The following is a 23,793-nucleotide window of genomic DNA, read 5'->3' as shown; positions in this document are numbered from 1 at the left end:
TAGAAATTTTCTCAAAATTTTATTTCTGTAGAAAATTTTCTCAAAATTTTATTTTTATAGAAAATGTTTATAAAATTTTTTTCTATGGAAAAATGTCTTAAAATTTTATTTATATAGAAATTTTTATTAAAAATTTAACTTTTATAGAAAATTTCTCAAAATTTTATTTCTGTAGAAAATTTTGTCAAAATTTTATTTTTATAGAAAATTTTGTAAAAATTTTATTTCTATAGAAAATTTTCTCAAAATTTTATTTCTATAAAAAATTTCGTCAAAATTTTATTTCTATAAAAATATTTGTCAAAATTTAACTTTTATATAAAATTCGTCAAAATTTTATTTCTGTAGAAAATTTTCTTAAAATTTTATTTTTATAGAAAATGTTTTTAAATTTTTTTCTATGGAAAATGTTCTCAAAATTTTATTTATATATAATTTTTTGTTAAAATTTAACTTTTATAGAAAATTTGTCTAAATTTTATTTCTGTAGAAAATTTTCTCAACATTTTATTTTTGCAGAAAATTTGTCTAAATTTTATTTCTGTAGAACATTTTCTCAAAATTTTATTTATATAGAAAATTAAGTCAAAATTTTATTTCTATAGAGAATTTTTTCAACATTTTATTTCTATAGAAAATTTTTTCAAAATTTTATTTCTATAGAAAATGTTTTCAAATTTTTATTTCTATAGAAAATTTGTGAAGTAATATACCTCATAGTTGGAGAGGAATAATTTGCAAGATCTACCAATACATCAAAGACTCTACCAATCTACCAAACAGTAAAAAATCTACAAATTTTGGTAGAATTCTTCCAACTGTGACAATCGTACTCATGACCTGATTTCAAGAGGTTTTGTTAATGCTTATATAATAAAGGACAAAAATAGAAAATTAAATCAAAATTTTACTTCTGTAGAAAATTTGCTCAAAATTTTATTTCTATAGACAATTTTATTAACATTTTATTTCTATAGAAAATTTTGTCAAAATTTATTTCTATAAAAAATCTTGTCAAAATTTTATTTCTATAGAAAATTTTGTCAAAATTTAATTTCTATCGAAAATTTCCTCAAAATTTTATTTCTTTAAAAAATTTCTCAAAATTTTATTTCTATAGAAAATTTATGAAGTACCTCTCAGTTGGAGAGGAATAATTTGCAAAATCTACCAAAACATCAAAGATTCTACCAAGCTACCAAACAGTAAAAAATCTACCATTTTTGGTAGAATTCTTCTAACTGTAACAACCGTGCTCAAGACCTGATTTCAAGAGGTTTTGTTAATTCTTATATGACTCTATTTCCCTTACTACTGAGTAATGTAAATATTCTCTAATATCTAAAACATTTATTTTCATTTTCCATTTCATTTTTTTCATAAACATTTTGTTATACAAATCACATTCATAAAAATTAGACAACTCTATTTATATTGCTTTATGTGAATCTCTCTTATTCAATATATGGATTAAAATGTATTTATGATAATTGCATATCCAGAGTATTATTTTCAATTTAATTGAAAATGAAAACATTTTATTTATTTATTTATTAACATCTTTATAATTTTTATATGATTCCATTGGTGATTCTTACAACCCACTCGCATTGGACAACTGCTCACCATTTATAAATTGAAATGTCAAATTTATTAACAAATACTTAAGTTATTAAATGTTAACAATTCAGATGCATTTAAAAGTTAAATGATCATCGACCAAACGGGAATTGTATGACAATTGGGAGATGGTTTCACAAAATAATGAGACAAGTGGGGATTAGGATATGCGATGATAGGGATTATTTTGTTAAATTTCATGTTTTAAGACAAATAAGAAATTTTTAAGAATTTTTCAGAAGAGATCTTAGAATAACTCCCATATGAAAAAAAGTCAAAGTATACTTTAAACCTAGGTTGACAATAAAAAAAACTGTGGATAAACTGCCAATAAGTTGCTTTGAAAATGGATATAAGTGTTTATATGGATATCATCTTCATCATAGATAGTTTGGTTTGGTCCCAGCAAAAAAAAATGGAAGTTCTTCCAAAGGCACAACTTTAAAACCTCTTCCAGCAAAGTACTCCTAATGATGTTCTTTATTTTAACTATACAGGAAGTTCTTTTCATTCAATTTTGTATAACATGCTTTTTTCATATTTTTAATGGGTAATTTTAACTGTTTCTGTTTCAGATTGGTTAAAAACAGTTTAAGAATTCATAAAATGGTACAAATTATTTAAATTTTTCGAAAAAAAAATGCTAAATCCAATCTGAAAAAATTGTGAATTTTTGAAAATATTTGAGGTCAAACGTTTCAGACAAGCGTAAGAATCCATTAAAAATTATAAAAATTATTTATTTGACAAAATATCACAGAATTTTTTAATTTACATCCAAAACATTGAATTCGGATGACACCTAAAGAAGTGATGCAAATTCAGTGCAACGGCTGTTGAAATGGAGGACTTCCGTCCTATGACAAGCTCATGTTAAATTCATCGCTTCTGCGCCAATTTTGCACTACTTCTGGATCCAAAAAGAACATCTTCATTACTTTTTTGGCGACGCTTTTTTTGCTGGGGTATGAAAGTCGATGACTAAATCGATTTGCGATGTCTACATCGATTTTCGATAATTGGGTGATTTGGGTAGAATTACATCATAGATTTGAATCGTAATAAAAAGATCGATTAAGTATGAGAAAAAAATCGAAGTCGAAGTTAGCATACAAAATCACCACATTATGTAAAACATCGGTATGGAAAATTGATTTTTGTTGATTGATTTTTTTAAAGGTTTAACAATTTTGGTAATTAAACAAACTTTTGTTAATTGATTTTATGGACCATGATGGTCCAGTGGCCAATACGAAACGAAAGAAAGATCTCGTTCTAGTCGGAGTAAATATAAAAAAAATCCCATTATCTGCGAAAATATCGACTAACAATTGACTTTTCGATAAATTTATGTTGAAGAACAAATCACAAATAACAATTAAAATATTGAAAAAAAAAATGACTAAAATTAATTGAATTATTAATTTCTAACAAATAAAAAGAAGCTTAAAATTATCTAATTATTTTACCACCCACCCCCTTTGGCCTAGGGTATAATAGTGCATATGTTTGCAACACCCAGAAGGAGACGAGATAGACACATGGTGTCTTTGGCAAAAAATGCTCATGGTGGGCCCCTGAGTCGATATAACCATGTCCGTCTGTCTACGAACACATTTTTGTAGTCAAAGTCCGGGTCGCAGTTTTAGTCCAATCGACTTCAAATTTGGCACAAGCTTCTGTTTTGGAAGAAATCGATTCAGATTTGGATACAGCTCCCATATTTATCTTTCGCCCGATATAGGCTTATATGGCCCCAGAAGCCAGAGTTTTACCCTGATTTGCTTGAGATTTTGCACAAGGAGTACAATTAGTTGTATAGTCAAGTGTGCTAAATTCTATTGAAATCGGTTCAGATTTAGATATAGCTCCCATATATATCTTTCGCCTGATTACGTCTAATACGACCACAGAGACCAAAGTTGTACTCTGAATTACGTGAAATTGTGTACAGGGAGTAAAATTATCTTAGTAAGTATGCATATCAAATTTTATTGAAATCGGTTGAGATTTAGATATAACTTTCATATATATGTTTTTCCAATTTGGGAAAAAATGGCCAAAATACCCACATTTTCCTTGAAAATACGTCGCTGCTAAGTCGAAAACATGTAAGAATGACTTAAATTTTCCTATACTTCGAAAACATATTTATCGACCAATAAATCAGATTTAAATGTTTCCCATATTTTTTACTAACCTTGTGTTTCACCTCAGGGAATTAGCCAACTTAAATTTGAAGTCTATAGATTTTGTAGAAGTCTAACAAATTCTGTCCTGATTTAAATGTATGTATTTGGGACAAACCTTTAGATTTGATATGGTATTGAAAATGTGGATCTACAAAGTGGTACAGGTTATAATATAATCGGCCCCGCCCGACTTAAGACTTTCCATACTTGTCTTTAATCTTTAAAATCTCAATTGGAAAAATATTGGTAATATTTTTATCTATGTATGACATCCCTTTTACCTATTGTGGTATTGGTCATGCTTGATTGTTGCTATAGTGCTAGTTGAGCTAAGTATCCTTCCTGTTTGTATTGTGAAACCAAAAACAATACCAAAGCAAACTGCATTGACAACAACAACAACGACAACACCCATATGAAAATATCTCGATTAATAATGTATTAAAATATAATTAATTGCATTTAATTAAAACCACATACACACGCACTCATTTGGTGGTCAACTTGAATAGCTTTTCATTGTTGCGAATCATATCAACATTTGCATTATCATCATCGTCATCGCCATCATCATCACCGACGACCATCGTCATCGATATCTGGATTTTGTTATTCATACCATGAAGTGTGGTCACGGTATTGATAATGATGATGCTGCATTAAACTGAAAATTCCAACAAATGACCCAAAGGAATTTTGTTATTGTTAATGTATCTATGGAAAACCATCTATTGTCTATGGCATAAAAATGCAATATAATCAATGAAGGATTATTGAATAAGATAAACGTTAGAAAAAACTGCAGAAACATCTATAATTGAAAAAAACGACTGGGGCCGACTATACTACGAGAAGTATTAAGTCTACCAAAATATATAGCAGTCCATAACCCAATTTGGCCGTAGCGAGTTGGGAGATGGTTAGCTTAGGTTAAGGTTAAAGTGGTAGTTGGGAGATACACTGTCACTTTGAAAATTAACTTCTTAGTTCCTGAATTTTATTCAATCCAATATATTTTTATTCCTATAGAAAATTTTGTCAAAAATTTATTTCTATAAAAAATTTTGTCAAAATTTAATTCTATTCGAAAATGTTGTCAATTTTTTTTCTATAGAAAATGTTGTCAATTTTTTTTTCTATAGGAAATTTTGTCAAAATTTATTTCTGTTGTTTTTTTTTTATTTCAGCTTAAAACCATGCATTGACTAAACCACAAGTGTATCTTAAGCAACAGAGGAAAATGATGTTTGTCAAATTTATTTGGGCAAAGTCCTATAGACTGCAAGATGTTTGGATGGACGCACGTTTCGGAATTACCACTTTCCTCATCAGCATCCTCTACTTGCAGCAAAACTATCAACCAATTATCAGAATAAATTCAGGCAGTTCATTAAACCCAACAATGAACCACACTTGAACCTTCCGAAACAAGGTTTTACATGATAGCCGGCTTATGCCGAAATAAATTCGTACAAACATATCTCTTTTCCTTTGCCACCGTCAAATCATCGATTTGAGTGCAGTTGGCTGGGTTTATTTTGGTTTATTTGTAGAAAATTTTGTCAAATTTTTTTCTATAGGAAATTTTGTCAAAATTTATTACTATGGGAAATTTTGTCAAAATTTTATTTCTATAGAAAATTTTGTTAAAATTTTATTTCTATGTAAAATTTTGTCAAAATTTTATTTCTATATAAAATTTTATCAAAATTTTATTTCTAAAGAAAATTTTATCAATATTTTATTTTTATAGAAAATTTTGTCAAAATTTTATTTCTATAGAAACTATTGTCAAAAATTGTATTCCTATAGAAAAGCTTATCAAAATTTATTTCTATAGAAATTTTTGTTAAAATTTTACTTCTATAGAAAATTTTGTCAAAATTTTATTTCTATAGAAAATTTTGTCAAAATTTTATTTCTGTAGAAAATTTTGTCAAAATTTTAATTCTATAGAAAGTTTGGTCAACATTTTTTTCTATAGGAAATTTTGTCAAATTTATTTCTATAGAAAATTTTGTCAAAATTTTATTTCTATAGAAATTTTTGTCAAAATTTTTTTTCAATAGGAAATTTTGTCAAAATTTATTTCTACAGAGAATTTTGCCAAAATTTTATTTCTATAGAAAATTTTGTCAAAATATAAATTCTATAGAAAATTTTGTCAAAATTTTAATTCTATAGAAAGTTTTGTCAAAATTTTTTTTTATAGAAAATTTTGTCAAAATTTATTTCTATAAGAAATTTAGTCAAAAATTTATTTCTATTCGAAAATGTTGTAAATTTTTTTTCTATAGAAAATTTTGTCAAAATTTATTTCTGTTTTTTTTTTTTTTTTTTTTTTTTTTGATTTCACCTAAAAACCATGCATTGACTAAACTACAAGTGTAGCTAAACCAACAGAGGAAAATAATGTTTGTCAAATTTATTTGGGCAAAGCCCTATAGACTGCAAGATGGTTGGATGGACGCACGTTTCGGAATTACCACATTCCTCATCAGCATCCTCTACTTGCAGCAAAACTATCAACCAATTATCAGAATAAATTCAGGCAGTTCATTAAACCCAACAATGAACCACACTTTAACCTTCCGACAAAAGGTTTTACATGATAGCCGGCTTATTCCGAAATAAATTCCTACAAACATATCTCTTTTCCTTTGCCACCGTCAAATCATCGATTTGAGTGCAGTTGGCTGGGTTTATTTTGGTTTATTTGTAGAAAATTTTGTCAAATTTTTTTCTATAGGAAATTTTGTCAAAATTTATTACTATGGGAAATTTTGTCAAAATTTTATTTCTATAGAAAATTTTGTTAAAATTTTATTTCTATGTAAAATGTTGTCAAAATTTTATTTCTATAGAAAATTTTATCAATATTTTATTTTTATAGAAAATTTTGTCAAAATTTTATTTTTATAGAAAATTTTGTCAAAATTTTATTTCTATAGAAACTATTGTCAAAAATTTTATTCCTATAGAAAAGTTTATCAAAATTTTATTTCTATAGAAAATGTTGTCAAAATGTTATTTCTATAGAAAATTTTGTCAAAATTTTATTTTTATAGAAAATTTTGTCAACATTTTATTTCTATAGAAACTATTGTCAAAAATGTTATTCCTATAGAAAAGTTTATCAAAATTTATTTCTATAAGAAATTTTGTCAAAATTTTATTTCTATAGGAAATTTTGTCAAAATTTATTTCTATAGGAAATTTTTTCAAAATTGTACTTCTATAGAAATTTTTGTCAAAATTTTAATTCTATAGAAAATTTTTTTCTATAGGAAATTTTGTCAAAATTTATTTCTATAGAAAATTTTGTCAAAATTTTACTTCTATAGAAATTTTTGTCAACATTTTTTTTTCAATGGGAAATTTTGTAAAAATTTATTTCTATAGAGAATTTTGCCAAAATTTTATTTCTATAGAAAATTTTGTCATAATTTATTTCTATAGGAAATTTTGTCAAAATTTTACTTCTATAGAAAATTTTGTCAACATTTTATTTCTATAGAAAATTTTGTCAAAATTTTATTTCTATGGAAAATTTTGTCAAAATTTTATTTCTATAAAAAATGTGTCAAGTACGTCTTAGTTGGAGAGGATATTTTTGCAGAATCTCCCAAAACACCAAGAATTCTACCAATCCACCAAACAGTAACAAATTAAAATTTATTTCTATAGGAAATCTTGTCAAAATTTTACTTCTATAGAAAATTTTGTCAAAATTTTACTTCTATAGAAAATTTTGTCAAAATTTTATTTCTATAGAAAATTTTGTCACAATTTTAGTTCTGTAGAAAATTTTGTCTAAATTGTATTTTTATACCAAATTTTATCAACATTTTATTTCTATGGAAAATTTTATCAAAATTGTATTTCCATAGAAAATTTTGTTAAAATTATACTTCTTTAGTACATTTTGTCAAAATTTTATTTCTATAAAAAATTTTATAAAAATTTTATTTCTATAGAAAATTTTGTAAACATTTTATTTATATAGAAAATTTTGTCAAAATTTTATTTATATAGAACATTTTGTTGAAATTCTATTTCTTTAGGACATTTTGTCAAAATTTTATTTCTATAGAAAATGTTGTCAACATTTTATTTCTATAGGAATTTTGTCAACATGGAAAATTTTGTCAAAATTTTATTCTATAAAAAATGTGTCAAGTACGTCTTAGTTGGAGAGGAATATTTTGCAGAATCTCCCAAAACATCAAGAATTCTACCAATCCACCAAACAGTAACAAATCTACAATTTTTGGTGTAATTCTACCAACTATGGCAACCGTTGACATAACGCGACTAAAAAGTTTCAAAAGTATGGCATTTAATGACAGAAATGTATCATAGTAGAAAAAAGTAGCAATTGGAGGTACAATAAGTACAGCCCTGTGATCGGTTTAATGAGGACTTCATTTTATGAACAAGTATATACGGCCGTATACTCGGCCAGGCCGAATCTTATGTACCCTCCACCATGGATTGCGTAGAAACTTCTACTAAAGATTGTGATTTCGGTAATGCTTACTGAAGGCCAGGTATCTTAAAACTTCTTAACGCCGTCTTGTAAATTGTAAGTTAGTCCATTTGTGGTATGTATTAGCCAAAAAAAGTTATATAAAGGGAAGTCTACAAATAATTACGAACCGATATGAACTTTTGCACGGTATTTAGAGAACATGGGATCGCTGTATGTTATATGGAGACTATATACAATTATGACCCGATATGGACCAATTTTTGTGTGATTGGGGATCGCTTTATCTGAGGGCTATATAAAGGGTGATTTGTTAAGAGCTTGATACCTTTTTTTAAAAAAAAAACGCATAGAATTTGCAAAATCTCATCGGTTCTTTATTTGAAACGTTAGATTGGTCCATGACATTTACTTTTTGAAGATAATTTCATTTAAATGTTGACCGCGGCTGCGTCTTAGGTGGTCCATTCGGAAAGTCCAATTTTGGGCAACTTTTTCGAGCATTTCGGCCGGAATAGCCCGAATTTCTTCGGAAATGTTGTCTTCCAAAGCTGGAATAGTTGCTGGCTTATTTCTGTAGACTTTAGACTTGACGTAGCCCCACAAAAAATAGTCTAAAGGCGTCAAATCGCATGATCTTGGTGGCCAACTTACCGGTCCATTTCTTGAGATGAATTGTTCTCCGAAGTTTTCCCTCAAAATGGCCATAGAATCGCGAGCTGTGTGGCATGTAGCGCCATCTTGTTGAAACCACATGTCAACCAAGTTCAGTTCTTCCATTTTTGGCAACAAAAAGTTTGTTAGCATCGAACGATAGCGATCGCCATTCACCGTAACGTTGCGTCCAACAGCATCTTTGAAAAAATACGGTCCAATGATTCCACCAGCGTACAAACCACACCAAACAGTGCATTTTTCGGGATGCATGGGCAGTTCTTGAACGGCTTCTGGTTGCTCTTCACTCCAAATGCGGCAATTTTGCTTATTTACGTAGCCATTCAACCAGAAATGAGCCTCATCGCTGAACAAAATTTGTCGATAAAAAAGCGGATTTTCTGCCAACTTTTCTAGGGCCCATTCACTGAAAATTCGACGTTGTGGCAGATCGTTCGGCTTCAGTTCTTGCACGAGCTGTATTTTATACGGTTTTACACCAAGATCTTTGCGTAAAATCTTCCATGTGGTCGAATAACACAAACCCAATTGCTGCGAACGGCGACGAATCGACATTTCACGGTCTTCAGCAACACTCTCAGAAACAGACGCAATATTCTCTTCTGTACGCACTGTACGCATTCGTGTGGTTGGTTTAATGTCCAATAAAGTAAACTGAGTGCGAAACTTGGTCACAATCGCATTAATTGTTTGCTCACTTGGTCGATTATGTAGACCATAAATCGGACGTAAAGCGCGAAACACATTTCGAACCGAACACTGATTTTGGTAATAAAATTCAATGATTTGCAAGCGTTGCTCGTTAGTAAGTCTATTCATGATGAAATGTCAAAGCATACTGAGCATCTTTCTCTTTGACACCATGTCTGAAATCCCACGTGATCTGTCAAATACTAATGCATGAAAATCCTAACCTCAAAAGAATCACCCTTTATAACTATAGACCGATAATGACCAAGTTAGGCATGGTTGTTAGCGGCCACATACTTACACAATATACCAAATTTCAACCAAATCCAAGTTTGATGAACTTTGCTGGTCAAATCTGAGGATCAGTTTATATGGGGGCTATATACCATATAATTATGGACCGATATGGACCAATTTGGCATGGCTGTTAGAGTCAACATACTAACACCACGTATAAAATTTCAACCGGATTGAATGAATTTTGCTCCTCCTAGAGGCTACGGGGGTCAAATCTGGGGATCGGTTTATATGGGAGCCATATATAGTTATGGACCGATATGGACCAATTTTTGCATGGCTGTTATATACCATATACTAATACCACGTACTAAATTTCAACCGGATAGGAAGAATTTTGCTCCTCCAAGAGGCTCCGGGGGTCATATCTGGGAGGTCGGTTTATATGGGGGCTATATATAATTATGGAACGATATGGACCAATTTTTGCATGGTTGTTAGTGTCCACATAGTAACACAACGTACCAAATTTTAACAGGATCGAATGAATTTTGCCGCTCCAAGAGGCTCCGGAGGTCAAATCTTGGGATCGGTTTATATGGGGGCTATTTACAATAACGGATCGATATGGACCAATTTTTGCATGGTCATTAGAGACCATATACCAGCTCCACGTGCCAAATTTTAACCGGATCGGATGAAATGAGCTTATCTAAGAAGCTCCGCAAGCCAAATCTGGGGGTCGGTTTATTTGGGACTATACGTAAAAGTGGTCCAATACCGTCCGACCTATATCAATGACAACTACTTGTGCCAAGTTTCAAGTCGATATCTTCTTTCGTTCGGAACTTAGCGTGATTTCAACAGACGGACGGACGGGCATGCTCAGATGACTCAGAATTTCACCACGACCCAGAATATATATACTTTATGGTGTCTTAGAGCAATATTTCGATGTGTAACAAACGGAATGACAATGTTAATATACTCCCCATTCTATGGTGGATGGTATAAAAACGGTTGTCATACCCTTTCCAACCGATGGAATTGTCTTTGCCTTCTTGGGATCTCGTACACGATTTATAGCCCACCATTCCCTTAGTTTCTTGGTATCCGGTATGTACCAGTGGATGGAGAAAACACGCAGACATTATATCGAGTTACCACAAAAAGGTCTGACAGATGCACTTTTTGTCCGGAGAAGGACAACGCAACGCTTACAGGGCCAACAGTATTAAGAGGCTCAAATTTCATAAGGTATTGACTTATTTGATCTTTTAATATGCATGCCCTTTCAGCTATCTCCTAAATAGGAAATAGTGTTTTTTGCCACTTTAACCATTCGATAACAGAATGTGGGCCACATGAAAACGGCTCGTTTGTAACCAATTCCAAAATTCTGCGAAAATCTGTTTGCGCAGTGGCGATACAGATGAAGACTTATCGTACACAGCATTCAACCTGCGAAACTTCCTTTAAACAGCGTCAAATAGCATCTATCTGTCTGCACCACTTGGACTAAAACCATTGAAGTTCGAAAATGTGAGCTATGCCCAAAAGCTATGCCGATTTGCTTAGGTTAGGTGGCAGCCCGATGTATCAGGCTCACTTAGACTATTCAGTCCATTGTGACACCACATTGGTGAACTTCTATGTTATCACTGAGTGCTGCCCGATTCCATTTTAAGCTCAATGACAAGGGACCTCCTTTTTATAGCCGATTCCGAACGGCGTTCCACATTCCAGTGAAACCACTTAGAGAAGTTTTGAAACCCTCACAAAAAACTTTTTGGTGTTCGCTCGAAACAGGAATCGAACCCACGCTCGAAACAGGAATCGAACCCAAGGCGCGCATGCTAACCATTGCACCACGGTGGCTCCCTAAACCGATTTGCTTAGGGAGTATGTTTCATCCACCTGAATTTCTATTCTGTGATGAGAGGCTTTCAAAGGAAACTTTTATCTTTAATTCATAGTGATGGGTATTCAAAATTCAGCCCGGCCGAATTTACGGCCTTGTACACTTGTTTTATTTTTAATTTTCTCCCAGACATTTGTCAAATACTAATATCTTAACCCTTTTCATTATTCACATCTCACACAATTTATTTAAATAATAAAAAAGAAACATTTGTTAATAAAAATTTATGCAAATTTTGTTCAACTTTTCGTTTTATTGCAAATAAATTCAAACAAAAAGGAAAAATACTGAGAGACACCTCATTAACAAAATAAGGGATAGCGGTCATAGCAAAAACCATTCAGTGGTTAACAAATACCATTTAATTAAATTTACCCAGAACATTTCGAGAGAGAGAGAGAGAGACCTGAAACTAGGGATGATGCAAATGCGTATAAAATCAAATGCTCGTTTTTTTTTTTGAGGTTTCACAAAAAACCAACATCAGACTGGCCTCAAGCCATCTCTGTCAGCTTGCCTATTTTAAAATGAGCAATTCAATTCACATTAACGCACTTTATAATTGTGTCGTGGAAAAAAAACGAAAGCATATTCTCATTAGCAATTGTGAATCTATTTGCATTTGGGGTTGCTTTAAATGGTCCCTTTTGGATCGGTGTAAATAACGGAGCTTTTATGATGGTGACCCATCCAAAGAAGTCTATAATGCCTGAGGGTCCTCCGCCAGCTTTAAACCAATGCAACTTCATGTGCCATGGACCAAAGAGCAGCGACATTATTTATGTTCGCATTTTGGCTGAGCTGTGAATAACGGCCAAGAGGAGTTGCGGTTAAACCACATATCAGCAGCTATCTTGACCATCCTTTTCACTGCAGTGCCACAGATGTTTTTGGTTAGAGTTTTTCGGGTAAATCATCGAGAGAGAAAAAAACGAAAGAGAACAAAAGTCAACAGCACTAACCAAATTGAAAAAAAAAAAACTACGACAAAGACCCAAAGATATGCAAAATTTCTGGGGTTTTTTTATTCAAAAATTATTACTCCAAAAATGGAAAAACAAGAGGACTATTGAAGTGCAGCATTTGGTGCAGTACTTCAATGGATTGTTACTAGACCAACATACACCAATATGAAATACAATAGCTGGTCTTACTATTTTTGTCTATGGAAATTTAAAGGTTATATTGATTTTGTTTGAAAGCTATAAAAGAATCTAAGCTCTACATGGCTCATTCGAATATGGGACAAAATTCTTAAATCATAGATCCAAATGGGCTGCAAAAAGTAGGTTATGCTCAAAAATTCCACAATTAACTAAACGATATCAAAAATATTTTGTAGATGGTGTCCTATATCCAATATAGGTAAAAATTTCTTATTAAATCGATTTTGGATTAAATTACCCACTTCTATGTACGTATTTCTCGAATTGGTAGAAATTTCAATCTAATCTTCATTACAATTCACAGCAAATACGAATGCAAAACATGTATACACGTCATTAAATTCGGCCCGGCCGAATCTTAAATATCTACCACCAAGAATCAAATCTAATAGTTTCCTTTGAAAACTCATCAACGTAGGTGGTTAATTGAACCTATATAGAATTTCAAGTGGATTTGATGATAGCTATAATCCCTAGCAGATGGGTTCATATGGTAATCTTCCCGAAGTTATATTTAGAGTTTCTGATTCTAGAGTTTCCGATTCTAGATTTATAAGAACTAGTTTTTTAGTTTTAAAGGAAACATAATTATCTCGACAAAATGTGCTCAAAAATCCATTCCATCGGAACGCGTTTCATATGATTTGAAATTTAAGTTCTATAGATAAAGGGTGGTTAAAATTTCAAGGGCCGATGTTGATTTTGAATAAAACACAAACTATTTAGGAAATTATTGTAATTTTATTTTAATATGATATGTTGGAACATAATATCAGCCAAGTGGGCGCCGCGACCTCGGTGGCACACCTTCGTCCGATGGTCCAAATTTTCGATGACGCTGAGGCATAATGGAGGTTCTATGCCGTTAATGTGCCGAATTATCTCATACTTTAGCTCTTCAATTGTTGCTGGCTTATCGACGTACACCTTTTCTTTCAAATAACCGCAAAGAAAAAAGTCCAACGGTGTCAAATCACATGATCTTGGCGGCCAATTGACATCGCCATTACGTGAGTTAACACGGCCATTGAATTTGTTGCGCAAAAGAGCCATTGTTTCGTTAGCTGTGTGGTAAGTGGCACCGTCCTGCTGAAACCACATATCGTCCACATCCATATCTTCCAATTCGGGCCATAAAAAGTTCGTTATCATCTTACGATATTTTTGGAAAAAAATACGGCCCGATGATGCCGCCAGCCCATAAACCTCACCAAACAGTCACTCTTTGTGGGTGCATTGGTTTTACGACAATCACTCTTGGATTCTCATTCGCCCAAATGTGGCAATTCTGTTTATTGACGAATCCACTGAGGTGAAAATGTGCCTCATCACTGAAGATGATTTTCTTCGAAAATTGATCATCCACTGTTGCCATTTCTTGGAACCATTTAACACGTTGTTGGATTGTGTATCTCTCCATGGTTCGAATTGAGTAAGTCTGAAATAGAGAAATGTCAATTAAAATTCGGAAAAAAAACTTGGCGTTTGGGTGTGGTTCACATTCAATATCGGCCCTTACAATTTAACCACCCTTTAATTACCCCCAACTCGGGAAATTTTTAATTCTAGTTTCGAGCCCATTAAGATGACCAGTGCGGCTACTATTCCCCCAAGAAGTTAAATGGGGAGACCGGTCTATATTAGGATTATATAGATTTACAAACTTAAGACGATCGGATAAAAAACGGGAGATCGGTCTTTATGGGTGCCATATCATATATGGAGTCTATATACAAACAAGAACCGATACACACCATATTCGGTACACCTCTTTGTGGACCTAAAGCATTTCTAGATTTCCAATTTCACAACTCTTTGTGGACCTAAATTTCAGCCAAATCGGATAAAAATTTGGGTCTCTATGCGCTCAAGAAGTCAAATCGGGAGATCGGTTTGTAAAGGGGTTATACCAAACAAGTATATACGGCCGTAAGTTCGGCCAGGCCGAAGCTTATGTACCCTCCACCATAGATTGCGTAGAAACTTCTTCTAAACACTGCAATCCACAATCGATTTACTTGGGTTGCGGTAACGGTTGCGGATGGCCTCCTAACACCGTCTTCTAAATTGTAAGTAAGTTCATACGTGGTATATATTAAATTAAAAACAAGTAAGGAAAGTCTAAAGTCGGGCGGGGCCGACTATATTATACCCTGCACCACTTTGTAGATCTAAATTTACGATACCACATCACATCCGTCAAATGTGTTGGGGGCTATATATAAAGGTTTGTCCCAAATACATACATACAAATATCACTCGATCTGGACAGAATTTGATAGACTTCTACAAAATCTATAGACTCAAAATTTTAGTCGGCTAATGCACTAGGGTGGAACACACTGTTAGTAAAAAATATGGGAAACATTTAAATCTGAAGCAATTTTAAGGCAATTTTGCAAAAGTTTAATTATGATTTATCGCTCGATATATATGTATTAGAAGATTAGGAAAATTAGAGTCATTTTTACAACTTTTCGACTAAGCAGTGGCGATTTTACAAGGAAAATGTTGGTACACCGAAAGAAAAAGCGTTCGTCACCTTGACGATTGAGTTTCATCAATGCGTTTTCGTCTATGCGATGAAAAGTTTCGTCCATGGGAGTATTTCGGTAGTCCACGTGACGAAATCAATCATCAAAGTCGATTTTTGTTCTTTTCATAGTTCGTCACATTGATGATCTAGTTTTGTCTATGAGACGAAATTATTTTCTTCCCGATTCAGGGAAAGTTAACCAAAATTAACATTTGATTTAAATTAATTTCGTTTATATGAAATCCCAATATATGAATTACACATATTAATAGAAGTTGGACAAAAGTTTTAAGTGTTTTATTTTCATGATGTATCAAGGATGCATGTTTTCGTCAATGCGATGAAAGAATCATCAAATTGATGAAACACACTTTTCTCTGAAATGTGTGTCAAAAAATCTCAATGCTAACTAAAACATAAAACGATATACGGTGTAAATAGTATATAGATGTTTGTAGTTTACATTTTTCCCTTAGTACTAATCTGAAACACCTAAAAGTTGAATCAATAGTCAATGTGACGAAACAGTGTTCAATGTGATGATAAAATTCATACGTTCTGTAGATGTGTGTTTATTTCTCTACCTAAAAAAACACACACACAACCAAATGCGCTTGCTACGTTTTGTTTTTAAAATAACTGTACACGGCTTTTATTAATGAGAGCTATTGAGCAAACATTTGTTCACATGTTTGTTTTTAAATTGGCTTCCAAGACATATGAGAACAATAAAAGTCGTCAAATTAACGAAAATAGTAATCAAATAGACGAAAAGTTTCATCTACTCCGTTGACATGTATTCAAATACTAATGCAATAACACATCCATACGTAGTTGTGTGGTAGAAATATTGTTTTTTTTTCTGTGCGGTAAGAACATTTCAAATGGTTCCTCTCAGTTGTTGAGTTTAGTCAAAAGTGTAAAGGTGGTCGCGCGTGCCGAAAATAAAGGGCTAATGCTTAAAGATGTGAAAGTGAAAAGAAAAACAAAAATGTGAGTAAAAATAAAAAAACATGAAGTGTTATATATGGAAAAAAATTTAACCAAAACGACGATTTTTTTTATTTTTTGGTCAATTTTTTTTAACATTTATATGTTATATGTTTATGGAAGTATTTCTAAATTTACAGATAAATGCCGCAACATTTTTCGTTCTGTGAAAACCGAATACGGATAAAGAAATTAAAGAATAAAGATGAATTGGATGAGCAAACACTTCAAAACGAAAAGGAACAGTTGGGTACAAAAAGGGTGAGTTAAATTTTGTTCTAAAAAGATCGAATATATTTTACAATAATTTAAAATTTCCATTTTTAAATTCTTCTTTATAATTTCTTTACTCCACAGGATGAACCCATAAAACTTTTCATCCTTGGTAATCTAAACACTAATTAAGGTAACAGAATGTTTGTGTGTCAAGATGGTCAATTTATCAAAATCAACAGCTTTGGTAGATGTGTATGAAAAACTTTGTATACGTTTTTACTTCGTTAGTTGTACATATTTCAAATAAATAAAATTTAAATTTAATTAAAATAAAAAACAATATGGTTCTTTATTAAAAGTGTCGTAGAAAACATTTCTAATAATCAATTTATCAATTTGATGTTTACATCTTATTGGTGAATCGATTACATCAAATTGATGAATCTATTACATCATAATGATGAATGGATTACGTCAAATTTAGGGAAAGAGTTCATCGCTATGACGATGGCGTTTGTAGCGATGACGAACGAGAATCGTACTTTTGAAGAATTGCATCATCGCATGGATGAAAGAGAATAATCGCATATACGAAAAATATCATCACATAGATGAAATACATTCATCATCTGGACGTAACATAGTTGTATATGGGATGTAAATAAGTTCATCACAGGGATGAATTCAATTCATCGCTATGACGATAAAATCGTCAATGGGATGAAATGTTACGTTAGCTCATTTTTGACGAAAAATTCGTCACCGTGATGTAAAGATTCATCCTCATGACGTACTTTTTCCTTTCAGTGTATTTTTACCATTTTTGTCGAAATCAGAAAAATATATATATGGAAGGTATATCTAAATCTGAACCGATTTCAATCAAATTTGGCACACACGACTATATTACTAATTGTACTCCTAGTGCAAAATTTCAACCAAATTAGGCAGACGGACGGACGGACAGACGGACATAGTTATATCGACTCAGGGACCCACCCCGAGCATTATTGCCAAAGACACCATGTGTCTATCTCGTCTCCTTCTGGGTGTTACAAACATATGCACTAACTTATAATACCCTGTTCCACAGTGTGGCGCAGGGTATAAAAATATGGGAAACATTTAAATCTGAAGCAATTTTAAGGAAACTTCGCAAAAGTTTATATATCGAAAGATATATATAAAAGCTATATCTAAATCTGAACCGATTTCAACCAAATTTGGCACGCATAGCTACAATGCTAAATCTACTCCCTGTGCAAAATTTCAACCAAATTGGGCCAAAACTCTGGCTCTTAGGACCATATTAGTCCATATCGGGCGAAAGATATATATGGGAGCTATATCTAAATCTGAACCGATTTCAATCAAATTTTGCACACTTGACTATACTAACAATTGTACTCCTAGTGCAAAAATTCAACCAAATTCGGCCAAAAATCTGGCTTCTGGGGCCATATAAGTCCATATCGGGCGAAAGATATATATGGGAGCTATATCTAAATCTGAAGAGATTTCAATCAAATTTCGACGATACGACTAAGTGTTATGTTTGTACAAAATTTCAAGCAAATCGGTATAAAACTCTGGCTGCTGGATCCATATTAGTGCATATCGGGCAAAAGATATATATGGGACCTATATCTAAATCTGAACCGATTTCTTCCAAAATCAATAGGGTTCTATTCTGACCCAAATTAGGAACATGTGCCAAATTTGAAGGCGATTGGACTAAAACTGAGACCTAGACTTTGATCACAAAAATGTGTTCACAGACAGACGGACGGACGGACAGACGGACATGGTTATATCGACTCAGGGACCCACCCTGAGCATTATTGCCAAAGACACCATGTGTCTATCTCGTCTCCTTCTAGGTATTACAAACATATGCACTAACTTATAATACCCTGTTCCACAGTGTGGCTCAGGGTATAAAAAATAAATATCTTCCCCCCGGGATTTGAACTTTTGCCGTTCACTTGCATAGCCGATGCATCGTGTCCAATGGTGTTTGTGGCTGAGTATGCTAAAGCTTTCTTTTATGGTGCCAACAGACCCAGGTTCAACCCCAGGTGAAAGCGAAAAGGATTTTCAATTTGTAAAAATTAGATAATAAGAAAATAAAAGTGTAACCAAAAATACTGATACAAATAAAAAGTGAAATTGGAGAACAAATTTTGTCTTAATTTCTTCATCCAAATGAACTTCCAAGGCACAACTTCTTGCATGCCAACTTATATTTTAAGTTTATATATTTTATAGAAGCCTCACAAGCCACATGCACCTTTATATATAGCACCCAAAAAAAATTTGAGCGGATTTTAGATGGTATCGAAAATGTAGATATACAAAGTGGCGCAGGGTATATTATACTTGACCATGCCGACTTTAGACTCTACTTACTTGTTAAATCTAATTAAAAATAAAACATTAATTATATTTTATTTTCTGTGTAGCATAAAAATATATATTAAGACAAAATAAAGTCATTAAACATATTGTTTAAAATTCAATGGTAAAAACCATTAAATGGTGAACACACAAATATTTTAATATTATATTTTTCCCCTCCAAAACACTTATAATATATTTTACCAAATAAAATTAATTGCTGCAATTAAAACTAAACCGGAAAAGATCATAAATTCTGCATGAGTGTTGGTTATTTGCCACTATTGTGACTTTATAATTTAAGAGATATTTTTTTGTATAGTATTTTTAATTGAATTTATTGATGTTTGTTTGGTGGTCAGAATATTTTCCCATAGATATAAAGGCCATAGCATACCTAAATATTCTCTCTCAATTTTTTCATAAAAAAATTTCCCAACAAAACATAAATAAATAAAAACAAACAAGAAATGCGACAGTAATCATTATTAAATAAAAAACAATCAATTCATGGAAATATTTGAGTTAGTGTAATTAGATTAGGTCATTAATCCTTTATTAGTTTTAATTTTTTGTTTTTATTTGTTGTTTGTTTAAAAAAATAATAATTATTATTTTTTTATTTGAGTTAATGGAAAAATTTTGTGATATTCAGAAAAAATCTAGAATATGAACTTTTCGGACTCCACTCACATCATGAGTCATGGGTCTGTTCCTGAAACAACCATCACACATTGTGGCTCGAAGATATTCATGAGCTTATTTATCTGTATTTGTAAAGGGTGGTTAAACTGTAAGGGCCGATGTTGAATGTGAACCACACCTAAACGTCAAGTTTTTTTTCCGAATTTTATTTGACATTTCTATATTTCAGATTTACTCAATTTGAAGCATGGACGTCATGAATGGGCAGAATGGTTCCAAGAAATGGCAACAGTGGATGATAAATTTTCGAAGAAAATCATCTTCAGTGATGAGGCACATTTTCACCTCAGTGGATTCGTCAATAAACAGAATTGCCGCATTTGGGCGAATGAGAATCCAAGAGTGATTGTCGAAAAACCAATGCACCCACAAAGAGTGACTGTTTGGTGCGGTTTATGGGCTGGCGGCATCATCGGGCCGTATTTTTTCCAAAATGAGGCCGATCAGGCAGTTACTGTGAATGGTGTTCGATATCGTGAGATGATAACGAACTTTTTATGGCCCGAATTGGAAGATATGGATGTGGACGGTATGTGGTTTCAGCAGGACGGTGCCACTTGCCACACAGCTAACGAAGCAATGGCTCTTTTGCGCAACAAATTCAATGGCCGTGTTATCTCACGTAATGGCGTGTCAATAGGCCGCCTAGATCATGTAATTTGACACAGTTGGTCTTTATACCCTGCTCCACACTGTGGAACAGGGTATTATAAGTTAGTGCATATGTTTGCAACACCCAGAAGGAGACGAGATAGACACATGGTGTCTTTGGCAAAAATGCTCAAGTTGGGCTCATGAGTCGATATAGCGATGTCCGTCTGTCCGTGAACACATATTTGTAATCAAAGTCTAGGTCGCAGTTTTAGTCCAATCGACTTCAAATTTGGCACAAGTATGTGTTTTGGCTCAGAATAAATCCCTATTGGAAGAATTTTGGAAGAAATCGGTTCAGATTTAGATATAGCTCCCATATATATATTTTGCCCGATATGGACTTATATGGCCCCAGAAGCCAGACTTTTACCCTAATTTACTTAAAATTTTGCACAAGAAGAACAATTAGTACTATAGTAAAGTGTGCCAAATTTTATTGAAATCGGTTCAGATTTAGATATAGCTCCCATATATATATCTTTCGCCCGATATGGACTAATACGGTCCCAGAAGCCAGAGTTTTACCCCAATTTGGTTGAAATTTTGCACAGGGAGTAGAATTAGCATTGCAGCTATGCGTGCCAAATTTGGTTGAAATCGGTTCAGATTTAGATAAAGCTCCCATATATAGCTTTCGCCCGATTTACACTCATATGACCACAGAGGCTAATTTTTTGCTCCGATTTAGTTGAAATTTTGCACAGGGAGTAGAATTAGCATTGTAGCTATGCGTGCAAAATTTGGTTGAAATCGGTTCAGATTTAGATATAGCTCCCATATTTAGCTTTCGCCCCATTTACACTCATATGACCACAGAGGCTAATTTTTTGCTCCGATTTAGTTGACATTTTGCACAGGGAGTAGAATTAGCATTGTAGCTATGCGTGGTAAATTTGGTTGAAATCGGTTCAGATTTAGATATAGCTCCCACATATAGCTTTCGCCCGATTTACACTCATATGACCACAGAGACCAATTTTTAACTCCGATTTAGTTGAAATTTTGCACAGGGAGTAGAAATCGGTTCAGATTTAGATATAGCTCCCATATATATGTTTTCCTGATTTCGACAAAAATGGTCAAAATACCACCATTTTCCTTGTAAAATCTCCACTGCTTAGTCGAAAAGTTGTAAAAATGACTCTATTTTCCTAAATTTCTAATTCATATATATCGAGTGATAAATCATAAATAAACTTTTTCGAAGTTTCCTTAAAATTGTTTCAGATTTAAACGTTTCCCATATTTTTTTACTAACATTGTGTTCCACCCTAGTGCATAAGCCGACTTAAATTTTGAGTCTATAGATTTTGTAGAAGTCTATCAAATTCTTCCAGATTGAGTGATATTTAAATGTATGTATTTGGGACAAACCTTTATATATAACCCCCAACACATTTGACGGATGTGATATGGTATCGAAAATTTAGATCTACAAAGTGGTGCAGGGTATAATATAGTCGGCACCGCCCGACTGTAAACTTTCCTTACTTGTTTTTCTTTGGGGTTATTTGAAAGAAAAGGTGTACGTCGATAAGCCAGTAACAATTCAAGAGCTAAAGGATGAGATAATTCGGCACATTAACGGCATTGAACCTCCATTATGCCTCAGCGTCATCGAAAATTTTGACCATCGGATGAAGGTGTGCCACCGAAGTCGCGGCGCCCTTTTGTTCCATACATAATTGAGTAATACCAATATATCATAATAAAATAAAATTACAATAATTTCCTAAATAGTTTGTGTTTTATTCAAAATCAACATCGGCCCTTGAAAATTTAACCACCCTTTATATGGCATCTAGGCATATTATTCAGAAACCTACATAGGAATTGTTATAAGAATCAATAAAATGATTTTTTAAGTTTTTCAAACAATTTTTTCCAAGTTTGAAAAAGTCGACTTTTTGATTTTTTTTTTTTCAAAGTTTTCAAAAAAATCAAAAAACTGATTTTAAAGATGTGTCGGTAAAAAGCAAAATTTTTCGTTATAAATTGTATTTTGTTATCTATAGTTTGCTGCACTCTTTACCAGTACTCCATTAGCAGTATATGTAAACAGATACCTTATGGATAATTAATATTTGTATACGTGCTAGTTTTTCCATAATTTTTTCCGTTATTTTAACACAGAGTTAATAGGTTTTCATACATTTTTTCCGAATCAATTTTTTGTTATTGTTAAGGTCTATAAATATTTATATTATGTTGTTATATTTTTGCATTATTATTTTCTATGGGATATTCCATATCAAACAAATGTTAAAATTAAAACAACGCAACAAAATCACAAAACAATCGAAGTTTGCTTTTGATGATATACAATTTTCTTAAAAAAAAAAAATAACAAGTGTATACAGCAGTAAGTTCGGCCGGGCCGAATTTTAAATACCCACCACCATGAATCAAATATTATAGTTTTCTTTGAAATTTCAGGGGGGTTTGATGACAGATATTCTCCTAAATGGAGCAGTTCAACTAGTACACTTTCCGAAGATAAATCCAAAGATTTTACCTATGAAGACTATATCAGATTCTGGATTTATAAGAACCATTTATTTAAGCAATTCAAAGCCAAATTAACGAATTCCTACTACTCTGCATCTACATCTCTTGTAGGTGTGCACGAAAATGATGAAATAACGCCTTGATTTTAAATCTAAAATCTGTAGATTTTCATACCCATTATTTAAATGATAACGAGAAGTAAATTCTGGAAGTTTTACTTTCAGTTTCAAGCAATTTTCATGATCAGTGCGTCTTCTATAACCTCAAAAAGTCAAATCGGTCTATATGGAGGCCTTACCAGATGCACGTTTTTATGAGTCTAAAATACCAGTATATTTACAATGTTAAGCAAATCGGATAAAAACTACGGTTTCTAGAAACCCAATGAGTGAAATCGGGAGATCGGTCTATATGGGGGCTATATCAAAACTTGGACCGATACTCACCGTTTTCGGCACACCTCTTTATGGTCCTAAGATACCTCTAGATTTCCAATTTCATTTCATTTCATTTCATTTCATTTATTTGTTCATTCAATAACCTGTGAGCCGTATTCGGCCTAATTGATTACGCAGTTTAATATATATAGGCACAATTGGATAAAAACTAAGCTTACTATAAGCCCAAGAAGTAAAATCTGGATATCGGTGTATCTGAGGGCTATATCAATATATGGACCCATACTCACCATTTTCGAAATACCTTTTTATGGTCCTAAAATACCTCTAGATTTCCAATTTCAGCCAAATAGGATGAAAACTACGGATTCTATAAGCCCGAGATGTAAAATCTGGAGA

General features: G+C 32.4%; 1 protein-coding gene across 1 annotated transcript in view; it reads right to left on the bottom strand.

The window, feature by feature from the left end:
- The window catches only part of LOC142225310 (uncharacterized), a 110,001-nt gene extending 105,602 nt beyond the window's left edge, over positions 1-4,399 (bottom strand). The window contains exon 1 of the mRNA XM_075295084.1: positions 4,317-4,399. Coding sequence (XP_075151199.1) covers positions 4,317-4,399 — 83 coding nt within the window. The remainder of the gene's footprint in view (positions 1-4,316) is intronic.
- Between the last annotated feature and the right edge of the window lie 19,394 nt (positions 4,400-23,793).

The sequence above is a fragment of the Haematobia irritans genome, chromosome 2, assembly GCF_050003625.1.
Source record: "Haematobia irritans isolate KBUSLIRL chromosome 2, ASM5000362v1, whole genome shotgun sequence".
Taxonomy (NCBI): Eukaryota; Metazoa; Arthropoda; class Insecta; order Diptera; family Muscidae; genus Haematobia; species Haematobia irritans.
Note: the sequence above shows the minus strand (reverse complement) of the source record. Positions and strands in the feature narration are given on the sequence as shown.